Source organism: Lissotriton vulgaris, unplaced genomic scaffold (assembly GCF_964263255.1).
Source record: "Lissotriton vulgaris unplaced genomic scaffold, aLisVul1.2 SCAFFOLD_1018, whole genome shotgun sequence".
Taxonomy (NCBI): domain Eukaryota; kingdom Metazoa; phylum Chordata; class Amphibia; order Caudata; family Salamandridae; genus Lissotriton; species Lissotriton vulgaris.
Window position 1 is genome coordinate 160,535 of NW_028246283.1, and position 17,064 is coordinate 177,598.

Genomic DNA, 17,064 nt, shown 5'->3' on the forward strand with positions numbered 1-17,064 from the left:
CCAGGCTGCAATGTATGTCCGAGTCACCCGCGGCCTCGCCTGCCTATCTCCACAAGCTGCGCCCCAGCACACTCAACAAGTGCCTCCCTACCAATGGGCCACGTTGTAGCCCACACCTCAAAATGCAGGCCCTCACAGCTCTATATGTCTCGGGTGGAGCCAGTGTCTGGATCTCTGCGGCAATCAACAATGTCACGCTTCTCCGTGCAACCCGCTTTAATCACCCTGTGAGCCTCCTTCACAGTCTATCCAGTCATAGGACGGGTGCACTTCTGCGCTCCTACCACGAGGGATATCAGCCTTTTCCTTCAGTTCACCGACCCCTCTTCCAGCAATCAGGATCCACAGGCTTGTGTATCTCAATAGCTCCCTTCCACTATCTCTTCATCCAGATCTGTCTCCGCTACACAGGGTGGCCATAGCTCAGTGTCACACAGCTCCCACTGCCTCTGCAGATTACGAGCTTCCCAGTTTACCTGCAAAATAGGCTTAAACCTGTACACTCAATCAGAGCTCTCAGATCTAACAATCTCCGCCTTCTTGCTACCCCGCGTTTTCGTCGGTCCAGAATGGGGGGGCAGGTCCTTTACTGTAGGGACCGCCAAACTTTGGAACAGCCTCCCATTAGATCTTAGGCTGACTTCATCAGAATCACTGTTCCGGAATAAACTAAAAACCTGGCTGTTTTCCAGTCTCTAGCTGCTGCCACCATTATTCATAGTCGCTGTCTGCAGCGCCGGGACACCCCCGTTGGGGGTAGCCGCGCGCTTTATAAGCTTCAAAATAAATAAATATGGCACGCGCACCTTCGCGCTATGAGTAGTGGTACCTGCTGACTCACTACGCAGGGTCTGTCCACGGACTACACTTCTGCCAGGCCGGAAAGGGTGGGGGCGATCCACGACCCGGCACCACACCTCACTCACCACTCCTCAACGCGCCACTCCACCCGCCCAGGCGCGTATTGCACAACTTGGAGGCATCCAGGTACCCAGTCCACAAAATGGCGGCCACAGCTAGGAATCCCGCAGGTCTGGATAATCTTTGCGAAGGTCCGCAACCCAAAGCAGCCACACTGGAGGTGGGTCTCTTCATGCACGCACGTTCCAGTCGCCGCCTTGACCTCTCTCCTTGCGTGCAGTGCTCCTTTCCTGGACCGCCGATAACGGCCCCCAGGCTCAGCGCTCAGCTCCTTCGCTGTCCGATCTCTGCCGCACGCACTACATTCAAAGCGTCTCCTTAACGGCCACAGCGCCCACACAGCCTCATCTATGTGCACATAATGCAGGGTCTCCGTCGCAGTCTTTCACAGCGTTAACGGCCTCCACCTGCCCCGCTCACGGCATCCAGCTCTGACCATCCGCCGCCACCAGAGCTCCCGGTCTCACCGTGCCGTCAGGCCACAGCTCAGCCGTGCAATCAGCGCTGTCTGTCTCCCAGCCGCTCCAGGGCACAGAACGTCGGTTTCCGCCTACGGGGCACGCCAGCTTCTTCCCACACCTTCCGCCACACTTATTTCTTGTTTTCAGATGCGATGGATTTGCTTTGCTCAGCCGGTGGAGCCACGTTAGATTGCTGCCATTCCACTATTCAGAGAAGCCATGCCCCTGGAGACCCCTGATCTTGGCTTGTTAGTAAATGCCTCACAGTACCTATATGCTCATGGTACAAGCATGTGTACCTAAGTTGCTTGCAAAAATATTTTTGAAAATGTGTGATTTTCATTTGTATTATTGCTTTCTTTAATTCGATTTTGTGCAAATGACGAGGCTTAACCATTGCAGTCATAGAAAGAAACATATTTTCACTGTTCTCTTCTCTGACTGAACCTCTAACCTTTTGCTTTTGTTCTCTTTTTAGCATTTCTCTCCTTAGTTTACCTCTCTTGCATCTTTTCTTTCCAGGGTGTGTTTGCAATTACCTGGGTACTGTGCAGGAACACTGCAGTGGAGATGATTGTCAGTGCAACCAAACAACTGGTCAGTGCAAGTGTCTTCCAAACGTGATTGGCCTGAACTGTGATCGCTGTGCACCGAACACTTGGAAATTGGCTAGTGGAACTGGCTGTGAGCCGTGTGCCTGTGATGCTTCTCATTCACTGGGCCCATCCTGCAATGAGGTAAATTAATGTATACAATCTCAAGGTGTTTCGAAAGAGTTACTGGAAAGCTTAGGCTACATATATTTCATGAACAGGGATGCTGGCTGTCGCTGGCCTTTCCTTCAAGAGCATGGGTGCAGAGACTTCACCAATTGAGCGCCAATGCAGAAAATGAGATCTCAACACACTATTTATTATTACACTTTTTTTTATTAAAGTAGCTTTAGGAAGGAAGTTCCTTAACATTTATTAAAGCACATATTGACCACGGATAAACAACTCTCTCAACTACAGTGGTTTCCATCGCCATATGTATGTATTATGTTTTGAGTCCTTCTGGGATGAAACTCTTGCTGAATATTTTTAATGACTTAGGGTGAGCTGCACACAGGGCACCTAAGAATCTGAGATTGGAGGAGCCCTCAATCAATCAATCATAGTATTTGTAGAGCGCGCTACTTACCCGTGAGGGTCTCAAGGCGCTGAGGGGAGGCGGGGGGGTGCTGCTACTGCTCGAAGAGCCAGGTCTTGAGGAGTCTTCTGAAGGCGAATAGGCCTTGGGTCTGCCGTATGTGGCTAGGGAGGGTGTTCCAGGTCTTGGCGGCGAGGTAGGAGAAGGAATGCCAAATATGCATGCACAGAAAGGCGCATTGGTGGACTCCTATTGGTTTGAAATAACTAAAACCTCTTCTTTTAAAGACAGAAACACGTTTGAATCTTTTGATTTATTTAGATAATAATTTGTGTACAAAAAAAAAATAGACCCTGAAACCCAGATGGCAATGTCATAGCCAGTAAGTTATGAGATTGTCAGTTACTAAGCACTGGTAATTTTGCTGCATGAATCCTTTTCTGAATTTCACATGCTGTGCATCTATTCCGCCATCTAGTTGGAATCGTATTTTGTCTTCTCTTTTTTTTTTGTTCTTGTTGTAGTTGTTGTGGGAGTCATTAACCACCATTTGATGGCAAGTCCATACCTTGTGTGACGTCTGACGTGCACCACGGGCTCTCATGTGCATAGTCGCCATCTTCAGATTCTTTTTTCTGCCATTGAGTCTGGAAGCATAACAGAGAATCTCCAAACTTTTTCTTCAATCATCAAATATGTATGAGTTTATTTTCCCTTTTTCCACCATGAAACACCAAAAATCACCTGGAAGAACAGCACTCAAAAGCCGGAGAAGGGGATCCTTCCTAACCACCGACAGGTACCCTGCCGGTTAGCACCATGTGGGCGGAAAATGCAGAGACCTTAAGCACGCCCATTTTAAATTTGTCCCAACTGCCCTCACAGTCCGCACAGAGGGGGACCCACCACGAGGTGTCAACTTGTGTCTCCCGAAAGACCACAGCGCCTAGGACTACGAGGCCTGCACAGAATTCGTCCCGAAAACCTTAAAGGCAAGACTCAAAAAATGACTGGCAAACCACGCTGTTGTCAGCGGCCAAAGGAAGCAGGAATCACTCAAGGACCTATGCCTTTCCAGTGAAGAAGAGTAGGGGAACCGTCAGAGGGTGGAGAGTCAGAGACCAAAGACGGTATCATCAACTTTGAGAGGATCAAGGCTGTGAGGTAAACTTCCTCCTCTAAGCACTGATGCCATCTCAGAAGACAAACCTCTATCTGCCTATGCTTCCCAGCAAAAGAATGGATTTGGTGGCAAGGAAGAGGAAAAGGGAAGCAGATACACAAAGGGAGAGTTGCAAATTCAAACACATTCCTCAACCGCTACAGCCACCCACTATGGGAGAAAATGGAAGGCCTCGTACAACACCTTCCAGAGGGATTTAAAAAAGGGCCAAGTCAGTGATCCAAGAGGGCAAGAACATCTTCAGCTCCTGCCTCAAGTCTAAATTAGATGCAGCAGCCACTGCCAGTAGATATATGTGCACAGGTACCACCCTCAGGAGGCACGCATGGCTGAGGTGTAGGAAGCTGGCTCTGTATATACTATACCAAAGTAAGGTATAGTGTGCACAGTCCAGTGGCACCCCAAAGGTAGGCAGAGGTAAAAGTTGATAATATCTTACTCTCTATTTGTGGTAGTGTGAGTAAGCAGTAAGGTTTTATCAGAGGATAGTTAAGCACTTATTGTACACACTCAGCAAAGAAATGATGTCACACACTCCAAGACTGAGCTCAGACCAATTTGTTTGTTATAAAAATATTATTTTGTTATTTTATTTGCAGAGCCAAGCCAGGGCTGGCGCAGGTAAGTGAGATAATATATTGCAGTTGAAATACAATTGAATTGCAGTTGGACAATACAAGCAAACTGAATTACAGGTTTGTAAATACTTTGAATACAGTTGAAAGTACTGTTAGATTACTTTTGATTACTTTGCAGATTACTTTTTCTACTCCGTGTGATTGCCATAATCTCATTATTCTGGGGGTTTTAAGGGAAGAATCTTTTTGTCACACGATGGAACAAAAGGTTCATGGAAGAAACAAAGAGAATTTGCCTACAGATGTCAGCCCCTGCTCCTATGTAAAGTCATATCTAAATCTGGTGCTAGTACTGCTCTTGAAACAGCCTTTTGAGCCAATGAAGACGGTAAATCTCAACTACCTCATACTGAAACAGCCTTTTTAATCCATCACCACATTGCGTAGAGTCAATGCGCTTCAGGCCTTACGCTTTCAGAAACCCTATCCATAAAAACACAAGTATAGCGTAGCCATGACCCTCTGTTTGTTCCAAAGATTCTCAAATTTTCATTGGAACTAATCTGTTCAGGTACTCCCTTTTATGCAATAACCAAAAACGCAAGCAGATAAACGATAAATTCACTAGATTTTAAAGTGAGCTAATATACATACATACATGCATGCAGGTGAGTAGTCACTCAGAAAATATGAAGTTTGTTTTACATGGGGCAGCAAACAAAAGGCTCCCATTTTTGAAGGAAACAATTGCAAGGTTGTTAATTCAAATTATCTAAACATGTTCTCACTGGCAGGCAAAGCCAAAGATAATTGACGCAAGGGTGCAGCACACTAGGGAATTGGAGGTAACATTAGTCTTCTGAGCAAACATTTCTGTCAGTGACTTATGCATGACTGCAACATGGTCTTCTGTACAAACCTTCCTAAAAGCTATTGAGTAGATTTGTGAATCAGGAGTCTGGACAGAAGGATCTAAAGCATCTTTTATCTACCAACCGCACTTACTCCACTACTAACATCTAATACCACTCCATAATCAATGACAATATGTGAAGTGATTTAGCTTGCAAAAGAAAAAATGTTACCTGTAGCAATAGTTTGCCAATTGAAACTATTCTCTATCCACTGCGACTCACCCACCTGCTCAGTGAGGAGAAAGGGGAATGAATCAAAAAGGTAGAAAGTTTAAAGAAAGCAAAATAAAGCAATAAAAGTATTACCATCACTACAAAAAATCAAAAAGAATCTGAAAATGGGCTGACGGTTCACTTCATAGGAGGTTGGCATGACTCCTTCTCTGGTCGACGTCCAAAATGAAAAAAAATAAAAAAGTGAACTTTTTGGACCTAAATACTAGATTGCGAAATAATGCACTGTGTTCAAATCCAGCATAGCTTCAAGCTACAAACTATTGTAAAATGTTGAAAGTATTTGGGAAAACAGAAAAATGTTTCTCAAGAGGATTGCTAATTAAAAAGCGTAACATGAGGACACTACTTAAGTTTTACCCACAAATACTATTACGGACTTTCAAAGTTTTATAGACCACTGACGCCCAGTAATTCTTATAAGATACAGAAGGACATATTTCTCGAAAATCTTTCAAATAAAAAATAGACCAGTCCAGAGTATGTTCATTTTGTACAAGAGCCCTTCGTGCAATAAGTTTTTCAGAAATTATTAAAATAGTTAGAAATGTTAATGCTTCTACCATTTGTTATTTGGACAACAGAATAAATACTGAAAATGTTGGATTAGAAATCAAGTTGTAGAAGGGACTCTGGTCCCTCCAGTGCCGCACTGGGGCCGTATTACATATTGTCATTGTTTGCACCCCATTAGGGTGAATGCGCTGCCGCCAGGGCAGCAAATTCATGTGAAAACAAGGATCAGCCGCTCTGTGTTTTCACATTGCAGGAGGCACCCGCCTGCACTTTCAAAGGGGTTTAGAGATCCACTTGCAGGGGGGTGCAGTCCATGACTGCACCTGCCTGCAAGGGGATATCTGGGGGGGGGGTCCATGGGACTCCCTTTGCCCCCTGCAGAAGGCTGCTGTCAGGAGGCGTGCTGACAGTGCCCCACCTTTTAAATGGCACACTGTCAGTCCGCCTCCTGAGGGCTTCTTTGACTCTGTACCCGCTTCTGTAATATGGCGCGGGCACAGAGTCAAAGGAATTCCCTTGTTTGCCTAGGGCACACCCCTATGCAAATGAGGGAACACCCTCTGTTGGTAGCGCTGGTGCTTTAAGTGCACCAACACTATCAGTATTATAGAAGGGGATGCACAAGAGTCTGCACGCCCTTCTATAATACCAAAGTGCCCCCGGGTCGCAGAAAGCGGGCGCAAACACCCGTTAAGCCCCCGGGGCACCTTATCTAATACGGCCCCTGAAGGTGAATCAGACATGTCTGCGCACGAAGATCTACATCTTCTAAAGAAAGGGTGGAGGAGATTGTGGCAGGTCACACAGGACAATAACCCCTGGACGAAGACATTACTGAGCATTTGTTTATTCTACCTTTCCAAAGTCCTAAGAAAGTCAAGTCTCTTCAGTTGCTGCCTGCAGGACAATGTGTAGGAGTGTCCTGGATCAGAACTAGCCTCCAAACCAGGCCTCAATGGTCCTAGGCATTGGGATTGAATTACATCTTGGTCACTGAATACTGGTTCATCACTATTTTTGTGGCTGCCTTTATTAGATGAAGGCACCACTACATATTACAAAGTAAAACGAGGACCAACATTGCCAGCATAAAAATCACTCTGCTTGTTGGTAAGGAAAGCAGGAAGGGAAAGTAAGATTAGGAAAATCAAGTTTTATGTTTTGGTAGCATGTCACGTACAAGTCCTTCAAAACTGATGGAATGGCAAAGCTTAAAAAACAATGCAGCCTAAACATTAGGAAACCAAGTACTGACTAACCAGAGGTAAGTATTCAAATGTACCTGGAATTTATGATATCAGCATTTGTGTAGCGTGCTTCTGCCATACCCAAGATGTGCTACCAGAAGACAAGATTGTCACTTTTTGCAGGATTCTGTTTTCGTGTGAGTGAAAGATGTGGTGGGAAACAGCTTTCACAGGAACAAGTAGGTATAAACCTTGAGAGACTTTTATAATACAGTGGTGCTGCAGTTTACTTACAAATGACAGTGCGGCCTTCAGAATAAACATGCTGCGGCAACAAATGATGGACTGAATGCTGAAGAAATCAAACATTCACCCCCAGTCAAGAGATCTGGGTTAAATCCATGGTTCTTTTGCTCACTACGCCACCCCAGTTTAGACCCTGCCATATGCAAATCAGTCTTGACCCTGCTCCTCATGGGAACAGTCCAGCACGAACTGCCACGATGGGTCCTCGCTGGACCGGAAACAAGCATCATGGGACTGGTTTCGGTGTATCACCCCTCATCAGCCAGCTAGCTTGAAACCAGTGGCACCGCAAGCAAGGAACCCACGGGGCAACGGGTGCAGAAGTGTCCTTATGCGTTTTGGTTTTTCTTAGCCCCTGTAGAGGAGGCCTGCGTACAGAGGCTGCAGGCGACTTTGGGGAGTCCACGAGGAGTGAAACCCTAGTGGGCTCGGTCTCTAAATGGCTAAACCATGCTGGCACCGTTGACCCACTTCAACCCGGGCTGATAGCAACAGGTACAGTGGTGTCCTTAGGGGTCGGGTTTTCGCCATCCTCAAGTCTTCTCAGGTCTCTTTGGGTGGCTGCAGAAAGCAGGAAATTAAGTCCTCTGCTTCACAGGAGATCTGGGTTCCTGGGTGAAGTGCTGGCAGGTCTCTAAGGCCTTAGAGGCAAAGCAACTGCAGGACAAGTCGTCTTTTGGTGCAATGGTCGAAGTCAGCAGGCAGGCCGGCAGGGTTGGCACCAAGTCAGTTGCTGACTCTTCTGTGCTTGCTCTTTGCAACTCTTCACATCGGTTTTCTTCTTTCTGGTCTGCAGGATCTGCTTTTCTGTGGCAGGGGATCTCCTAAATACTGAATTTTGTGGTGTTAAGGGAGTTTAGGGTAGTAGCCAATGTGCTACCTTCATTGGGGTCACTACGCACCTATATGACCACTTCCTTTGGGAAGTGGGCTTAACTCTGTCCCAGAGTTCCTACGTTTGCGATCACAAAGGTGGCCAACTCTGAAAAATCATGTCCACTTCAGGTTAGGCCACCTTAGGGATAATACTACCCTGGGGGTGGGCACGCCTACCTGACTAGCTAATGTTCACACCTGGCCAGGTGCCAAAGCACTATGGACAAAGGGGGCCGGCTTCCTTTACTGTGAGGGAAGCCTGACTCTCAAAGGCGGTAGCTTTTTTTTTTTTAATTTAAATTCCCCTGCCTTGGAATGCTAATCAGCAGGTCATCCTGTGGGAAAAGGGGTGAACACCCCCTTCCCGAGCAGGCTTTGCTACTGAACTCCTGTAAGCAAAGGCCTTCACCCTTAGGGGAGTCAAAGTATTCTGTGGCAGCAGGCTGACCGGAACCAGTCAGTTAACACACCAGAGGCTGGTAGTTTTTCAGAGGGCACCTGTAAGGTGCCCTCTGTGTGCATGTATTAATAAATCCAACATAGGAATCAGTGTGGGTTTAGCAATACAAGATGTTTGATACCAAACATCCCTATTTTCAGTGAAGGCATCCTGTAGCTGGGTAAGTTGTGTTCACTAGTGTACAGCACATGTTTTAAAATGGCTTCCCTGCTGGTAGTAATGGAACTGACAAGCACAGGGGCATATATGCTCATGCAGATGTGTCCTCCCATGAAATATAAGGCACACTGCCTTAATGCTGCAAGGCCTGCTGTAGCGGTGGCTTACAAATATTACATGTAGTGTTAGAGGACATGGCCCACAGGGATGTGTGTCATGTTGTGTTTTCACTTTTGTCTGCACCAAACAACGCAGCCTGCAGTGGCAGTCTTGAATGTGGTTATTGAGGGGACTCGGGAAGGCACAAATTGTGTTGTAGCCCTTCGGGACCCTCTTTAGTACCTCAGACCCCACGCACTAGAGGTACAATTTACTAGGGGCTTACAGAGAGTGCTAATGGTATTCCCAATTGGCTGACACAATTGTACAGTTTTGAGAAAGAGATCTGGCACTGGGGACCTTAGTAGCAGTGGCCCAGTGCACTTTCAGTCGAAATCACATCAGATACCAGGCAAAAAGTGGTGTTGACCATGTCAAAAGGGCACTTTCCTACGCTGGTACTCATAGGCTTATGATTCAGGTACATACTTGTGGCCCCTTTAAGATGGCCAACTGTTTGTACTTGATACCTGCTAACCTGAGTCTCAAAAGCAACCTAATAAAAGTAGGTTCTCTTGCTCAGGTGGGAATTTGTCTCCAACTGCAATGTTAGTGGCTGTGTACCATTCTTCAGTCTTTCATCCATCACTCTGCATTATAGAGTTGTCCTAATGTTTTTTTCATTTTCATGGCTGATTTCAACAACTGTTATTGCTTTTGTTGTAACACATTTGATAATTTAAATAGAGCATACATGTTTGGTCCAGAAGCTTCGATAATAATTCTAATTTTTCATTCATTACAGTTTACTGGGAATTGTCGGTGCATGCCAGGATTTGGAGGACGCACTTGCAGCGAGTGCCAAGAGCTTTACTGGGGGGATCCTAGAACAGAATGTCAAGGTGAGGTTATGTATTAGCAATAAAGCTATTTATATTACTTTGGGCTGTTTTGTACTGTGTACATGAAAGCTTTGATTGAAAATATGTTCATAAATTAAACTCCCACCCCATCTTCTCTGAACTTTACTTAAAGAGTCTGAAGTGACGGAGTAGGACAAATTATTCTCTGGTAATTCATTTTCTTTGCTAATTTTCAATGTGTCTATTGGATTAAAAAATAACTTTTCTGTAAGTTTGATTTCGTTTGGTCTGATATGATATTGTGGACTGTTAACAACGAAAACTTTGGTCAAAACTATGCCCATGAATTAAAATCTCATATCATTGTCTCTGAACCTTGCTTAAACACTCTGGAGTGGTGGAATAAGGCAAATTATTCTCTGGTAATTGTTTAGCTTGGCTAGTTTTCAGGGTGTCTTTTGGGTAAAAAATAATATAACTCTTCTGTTAGTTAATTTCCTATGATAAATTTGATTTCACTTGCTCTGACACATATTGGAGGATTTTTCTCATTCCACCGCCATCCATTAGCTATTTTTATTTTTTGCCAAAAAACATAACAAGGGAAAGAATTGTGGACTACAATAATTTGTCAACATTTCAATAAAATCCTAGACTACTATAATGTACTGTCCCTCCTGAGCAACCCTACTGCCTCTCTTGTCCCTGAAGAGCGACTGATTAATACATGCTAGTGTTAATAATGTAACCTATCACAAATATATGAATATGTCCTCAGGGCAGGATGTGGTTGCTAGCCAATTGCCTACCATGTTCCCTCCCACCTGATGACCACTTCCTGCAAAGTGCGGCATCTGGGCATCCCATGATGCACCATGCAGCCCATTTCAAATCTGGCAGGACCCTTCTCCCGGCATGTGTGTTCCCTATCCCAACCAAGAGGTTTGGCTACCGGAAAACAGGCTTGGCAACTGGTTTCCCCTCTCTGTCTGCCTGAACAATAGAGCAGCCCCTCTCCCAAATTGCACTTCAGAGACTGCTTCTTCTTTGAAACTCGCCTTTTGCGTTAAAACCTTTTTGGCTTCATGACAGTCGTTAGCACATCTCCCCAGGAGGGTAGGAAGCTGTTTCGGCCACAGGGCAACCGGTATGGGCACAGAGGACTGAAGGCAACAAACCGGCATCTTTGCTAAAGTTGCACACTGCAACTTATCACATTAATTTCGGCCTGAAAATCATATCAGACTTAATGTCGTAAGTTCCTTCCTACCTTGGATAACCCACTTTAGTTGCACTATTCCAGAGTTAGCACATTTGAGGCGCTGTGCCAGTATGTAACCCTGCACTTGCTAATCTGGCGACCAAGCTTTTCCACAGTAGTACTGCCCATGAACTATGTGACACCATACCTTAGGGGTGACTTATATATATACCAGGTGGAAATCTGGCTTTGCCTTTGTTTTAAATTGCAATGTCGGGCCAGCAGTTAAAACTGCCCTTCAAGCCTGCAAATGGCGGGCGGGGAGCTGTGTTCTACTTGTGTTGCAACCAGGGTGGCTCAACCAGTGCTGCAGTCCTGGGGGGACCCTCTAGCTTACATGCCCTGGGTACTTTTTACTAAGTCTTACAGACAAAATAGCTCAGCCAATTAGGTAAAAGCCAATTCAACATATCAGTATGTGGGTAAGGGCACAGGCACTAAGCTCTGGGTCGCAGGCGTCTGTGCACCCTTGATTTGAAAAACCAGCAGCATTAGTCCAGTAACTTAGGGGGTGACCATCAAAAGAGACCTTTCCTTACAGCAGTTCAGAAAAGGTAAGTTAAGGAGGCAGGAAGAGTCATCCCCCTTTGTTCATATAACAAGTTCATTATATTATTCGCTCCCACCTTATAAACCAAAAGAATATGTATTGCAGCTTTGAAACTATTTTAATGTTTTTAGTGGAAGTTTCCAGAACAAACGCAGACGTTTTAGAGCATAACAGTTCTAACAACATTGTGTAGTCAAATGAAAGTGAGACACCCCTTCTCCCTGGAATTTTATGTTGTAATGTAGCAGTTCCAGTGATTTAATTGTGAACATTGTTTTAAGAGAACCACAACGATTCATCCTTAAATAAGCACTATCTTGCATAAAGGAAATGTTGAGGACTTAATAATGGCTCTTGTTCTAGCTGAGTTAATCCCACTGCCATTCTTGAGTGTTAGGAAATGATTCGCTGAATATTTGATAGCTTCCATACATTTAAATGTGTATGTATGTATGTCTAATCTGGAACTACAAACATTATTTCCCTGTACAATATCACACAAGTGTGAATTGAAGACATATAACTCATTATGCAATGCACTGCACTGCTCAGAGCAGATGTAAAAACAAAGCTGTAAACTCCCCAAAAACTGGGACAACCAGCATAAAAAGACCGGATCTGTCTGTGTCCAAGTATGTGTCAGAGCTGGTGTCTCGCTGTGTCATTGTTTTTCTTTCTTATTACCACTTGAGTTTCTTTCCTGTATGCTGAAGTTTGAGCTTCCCTTTCCAGAATATTGATCTTTAAATGCTGCTGCCTTCGTCCACATCTTCATGTCATACTGATGTCTTTGCACTGTCACAACTTCAAATCTCCCTATTCCACTGAGTATCTGTGTACCGTCTGCCATTTCTCGTTGTCCTATTGTCAATGTCAATGTATCACTATGCAAATGGCATCGTTTTCTTGTAGTGCCAGTTTCTTTCCTGTCCCATAATAGTGTATTCCCAATGCTAGTTTCAGGGTCTCCTGTAACAGTGAGATTACCATGATCTTGCCGCCCTTGTCTAAGATCAATTTGCTAGGTGTCTGTTCTAACACTCTCACCAGTGCTCTCATCCAGTTGCCATCTCCTGCTCTCGTATCGACAAATATACTTGTTGTGCCCCTGTTTACTAGTTTGGAATGTTAAAGGCTGCAAAGGATTTAGTTTATTGTTACAGATATATTTTACAGCGAGGTAAAGATCGATATTTGAACTTATCACAGTGTCAGCCATTGGAGAAAATATGTCAAACTACTAAGAGTGGACCATATCTGAAAAGTTTATTCATTTTAGAGTTCCAAATTCAAATTTCAGAGCTTTATTCGACATTTGTCATAAAAGCATCCTTCCTAACCCTATTACAATAAATACTACAGCTAAAAATACTTTCTAAAACACATATTAAACATTGACAGTCGAATGCTATACATGTTAAAAATACAAAAAAAGTTTTTCCAATATTCATAAAAGTTATTTTTCTTTTAAAAAGACAATTCATACAACGGAATGATTAAATTATAGCAGCCATATTTCACGTTGTTATTATATTTGACATTAAAGTGCAAGTGCGGATTGCCCATGCCCAAGCGAGAAATTTAGCTACAGCAACTACAAATGGTGTGGAACAATCGGATTCTAGTATTCTGAGGGCTGTCGATTGACTACGGGTACCAATATTTGAGCACACTGGCTTTAGCCATTTGCGCCTAGGGCTGGCATACAATGGGCAACAGAACAACAAATGGGAAATGTGCTCTATTTGATCCTTACAATAATAGCAATGTTCATCCCACATTGGAGACCAGTGTTTTTTAAAAGCATTCACTGGTAATGTTCCTATACGAAATTGGAAGTATAGTTTCCTGTCATGTGGTCGTTCAATTATATCCCAATATGTTTCGCATGACGGGTACATTTTTATATCACAAAAGCGAGTTGTCAATTTTGATTGGGATCCTTTACAGAACATTGTTACATACACCATCTCCCAATATAGTTCTTTCAATTTTGCTTTCGAAGGAAAACTAGCCACATCATTAGTGCCCCATAGGTGTTCCAGCTTTAACTTTACAAGAAGTCCCCGTAGTTCTTTTAGCCATTCAATACAGTGAAAACGATCAAACTTGACAACATCTGCCAGAGCTGCAGCATAATGGCTTAGCTCTGGAGTCACCATCAGGCGTCTCCAATACAAAAGTGGCCGTAGTCTAGCTATGTCCTCAATGTTTTTTCTGCCAAGGTCCAGTTTCAGAGGAGTTATGGGTGTGCTTTGGGGGACCATTACAAGCCCTCGTAAAAAGTTCCATCAAGTGCATTGCTAAGGACTCCTGCTATGAGAACAGTTCGCTCCAATCTAAAGGCAGCAATTTGTAGTGCAGCAAAAGGAAAGGGTGCAGAAAAGCACCCACTAAGCAATCTCATGAGCTGGGCATGCTGAGATTTGTTGGTTCGAACCTTATGAGCCTCAGGAACGCATGTTGAGCGAAAAAGTAGCATCGCAAGACTTGAACCCACCTTTTAGTTCACCCTGACTGGCCTTCCAGCTACAGCCTGCAGCCTCTTTTTGCAGTGACCGATTTCCATAGAAACCTAATGGGCTTCCGACGCTGTTTTTCACCCTGCACTCGCCTGCCCCCATGCCTCTGGTGGTATTCTGCTTGTGCTGCCTTCAACCTTGCCCATCACTCACCATAACTCCTGGAGAGTGGTCCCATAAGTCGCTGTCTTGTACCTGTTTGCAGAATTTTTTTTCCCCATAGAATAACATATCAGAACTGAAGAATTGCAATGTCCACTTTTTTAACTGAAAAGAAAGTATTTATAAATTTACTAACCTGAACGATGGTTCTTCTGATGCCTAAACCTATATAAAGATACTTGATATTTTTATAAATTGGTGTGGATCTCCTTCTTGAGTCGTGTGTAATTTTTTTTACCATTGTGTGTATTTGCAGATGTCTTGCATTTCTCTGTGTTTGGCCTAAGACTGCTCGACCACACTACCCCTTAACAGAGCACTTTGAGGTTGCATTGCAAGCCCCTGTCCACCCATTAGGGAACCCCTGGACTCTTTAAACGGTATATCAGATTTTTGATATATCACATAAAGAGCCATATTTCTACACCTACCAACTACTAGTGTGCTGACTGACTGGTCCTAGCCAGCATGCCACCACAGACAAGTTTCTGATCACCGGGGTGATGGACTTTGGTCACAGGAGGTCAGGAACAAGGCGTGCTCAGGCAGAGGGTGTTTACACCCCCTCCCACAGGATGACCTGCACATTAGCATCCAAGGCAAGGAGCTTCTTAGAGCCCACCGCCTTTAGTATGCAAATCTGGCCTCCCTCACATGAGAGGATGCCAACTCCGTCCCCCACCACCCCTTCCACTCGCCCAGCTGAGTCTTGTAAGAGAAGTTTGGGAAAAATCTCTCAAAGAACCAAAACCAGACATAGTGAACTATGTGCTTTGCCTTCGCTCCGGATGGCTCAATACATGGAAAAACCAAGCCAAAACCTTCAGGCCAGCCAAGAGCTTCAAAAGCAGTGGTATGACCAGAAGACTGCTTTGGTAGATTTGAAACTAGGGCAAAAGGTGTGGGTATTGGAGCCAGTGGCCCCTAGGGCCCTCCAAGACAAATGGAATGGGACCTACCCTGTCCTTGAAAGAAAAGAGAAAGTCACCTGTCTGGGGGACCTTAGCAGTTTGCAACCACCCCAAAAGGGTAATACATGTCAACCGCCTGAAACCCTATTATGACAGAGCTGTCATGCCTATGCTCATGGTCACAGATGAGGATTAGGAAACTGAGAATGAACCTCTCCCTGATCTCCTCTCCTGCAATCCCAACGATGGATCTATTGATGGAGTAGTCCTTTCAGACCTTATCAGCAACGCCGCTCGCCTGCCTGAAAGGCTTACATTTGCTTAGAGGGGTCTGGTGTTTTAGCCCTCGTTTTCTTCTTGCCCGCTACTTTGCTGCTGCCTCCCAGCTCTCCCCCCGCCGCCTCAAGCCATCTTTGACCTTCTGCGGCCGCTGTGCGGGGGAGGGCTGCTGATACCGGGGGGACACAAGGACTATAGGTCACAGCGTGCAAAGCGGCCGGAAGCTGCCGCCGCAGCCTGAAACGCCCCAGGAGATGCTATATCCTCTCCCACTTCCCCTGCATCGCGGGAGCGCGCGGGTGCGGCGCCGGGCTAAGCCCGGGCAAAGGGCGGGCCGTCTGTGGCCGTCCGGGGCTGGCCAAGGCTGGGCTGGGCCACCTCCCTTTATTTTTGTTGTATTTAGGTTTTATATGTTTCCTATGTTTGTTTTTGAGCCCGTAAGGTAGTGTTGTATGTTAAGTGAAGTGCATTAGTTTACATTTTTTGGTTTTCCCCGGTTAGTGTCCCATTGTCCAGTTTCTCTTTTATTCAGGTTCTCTTTGTTCACCATTAGGGTTGAGGTTCCACCATGACACCCATTCCAGGGAAGGGAAAGGGGAAAACTAGCGCTATTAGCATAACAGGTGGGTGTATCTCTAGTACTATGGACCAGTTTATAACGCAGGCAGCCGTTGTATTGGAACGTGAGATTGCTCTAACTGAGAAGAGACTCTCTCTCGAACCTATTTTTAATAAACGCTTCTCAATGGGTACCTTAAGGGACGCAACCACGCTGGATCGCTTATCCCTCCACTATTCCAGTGAGGTAACTGGTTTGAATACCAGTAGTGTTGTTGAAGGTTCTACGGTATCTGTTGATTGTTCCTCCGTTGCTCCCTCATTAGTAAGGACACCATCGAGGCTGGGTTCTGCAAGTTCAAATGTATTACCGACTAAACACGGGAAAAGGAAGCGAGGGGGAGGAGCCCAAAAGGGTAGGAACCCTAAACTAGCTAAAACTACTACCCAGTGTAAAGCCACTGCACCCCTGCCTTCTGAGGGAGTTGCCAATTTATTAACGAATAGGGACTCTGTAAAATTGCCACCCCAGACTTCTGATAAACTATTGGGCCAAATTGAGCACCTTATGAAGTCTCTGATGCTTCCCCTTTTTGAGAGGATTAAAGGGATTCTCGGTAAATTGGGGCACCTGGAAAAGTCAGTTAACACTAATACCTTGGCTTTTGAGAAGGTTATTTGTCGAGGTGGTGTTCAAACGAGCCCAGGTCTAGGTGGCCCAACTCAGGATTCCGGTTCTAACCTTTCGACCATTACTAGGCATTCCTTGCCCATAGCACCCCCATGTCAAAACCAGACTGAATTGAAGGGCATAAATAAAGAATACTCCGGCAATCTCACTAGTAAGAGTGCTGTAGAACCACGAAGTGTGGATAGGCAGGAGAGAGAATTACCAACAGTGGCAGTAGTAGCCACCGAAAATGAGGAGAAGGT

General features: G+C 45.0%; 1 protein-coding gene across 1 annotated transcript in view; it reads left to right on the forward strand.

Moving 5' to 3' along the window:
- The window catches only part of LOC147666006 (laminin subunit beta-1-like), a gene marked incomplete at its 5' end in the record, with an annotated part of 280,699 nt that overhangs the window by 154,388 nt on the left and 109,247 nt on the right, over positions 1–17,064 (forward strand). The window contains 2 exons of the mRNA XM_086949328.1: positions 1,905–2,119; positions 9,831–9,927. Coding sequence (XP_086805454.1) covers positions 1,905–2,119; positions 9,831–9,927 — 312 coding nt within the window. The remainder of the gene's footprint in view (positions 1–1,904; positions 2,120–9,830; positions 9,928–17,064) is intronic.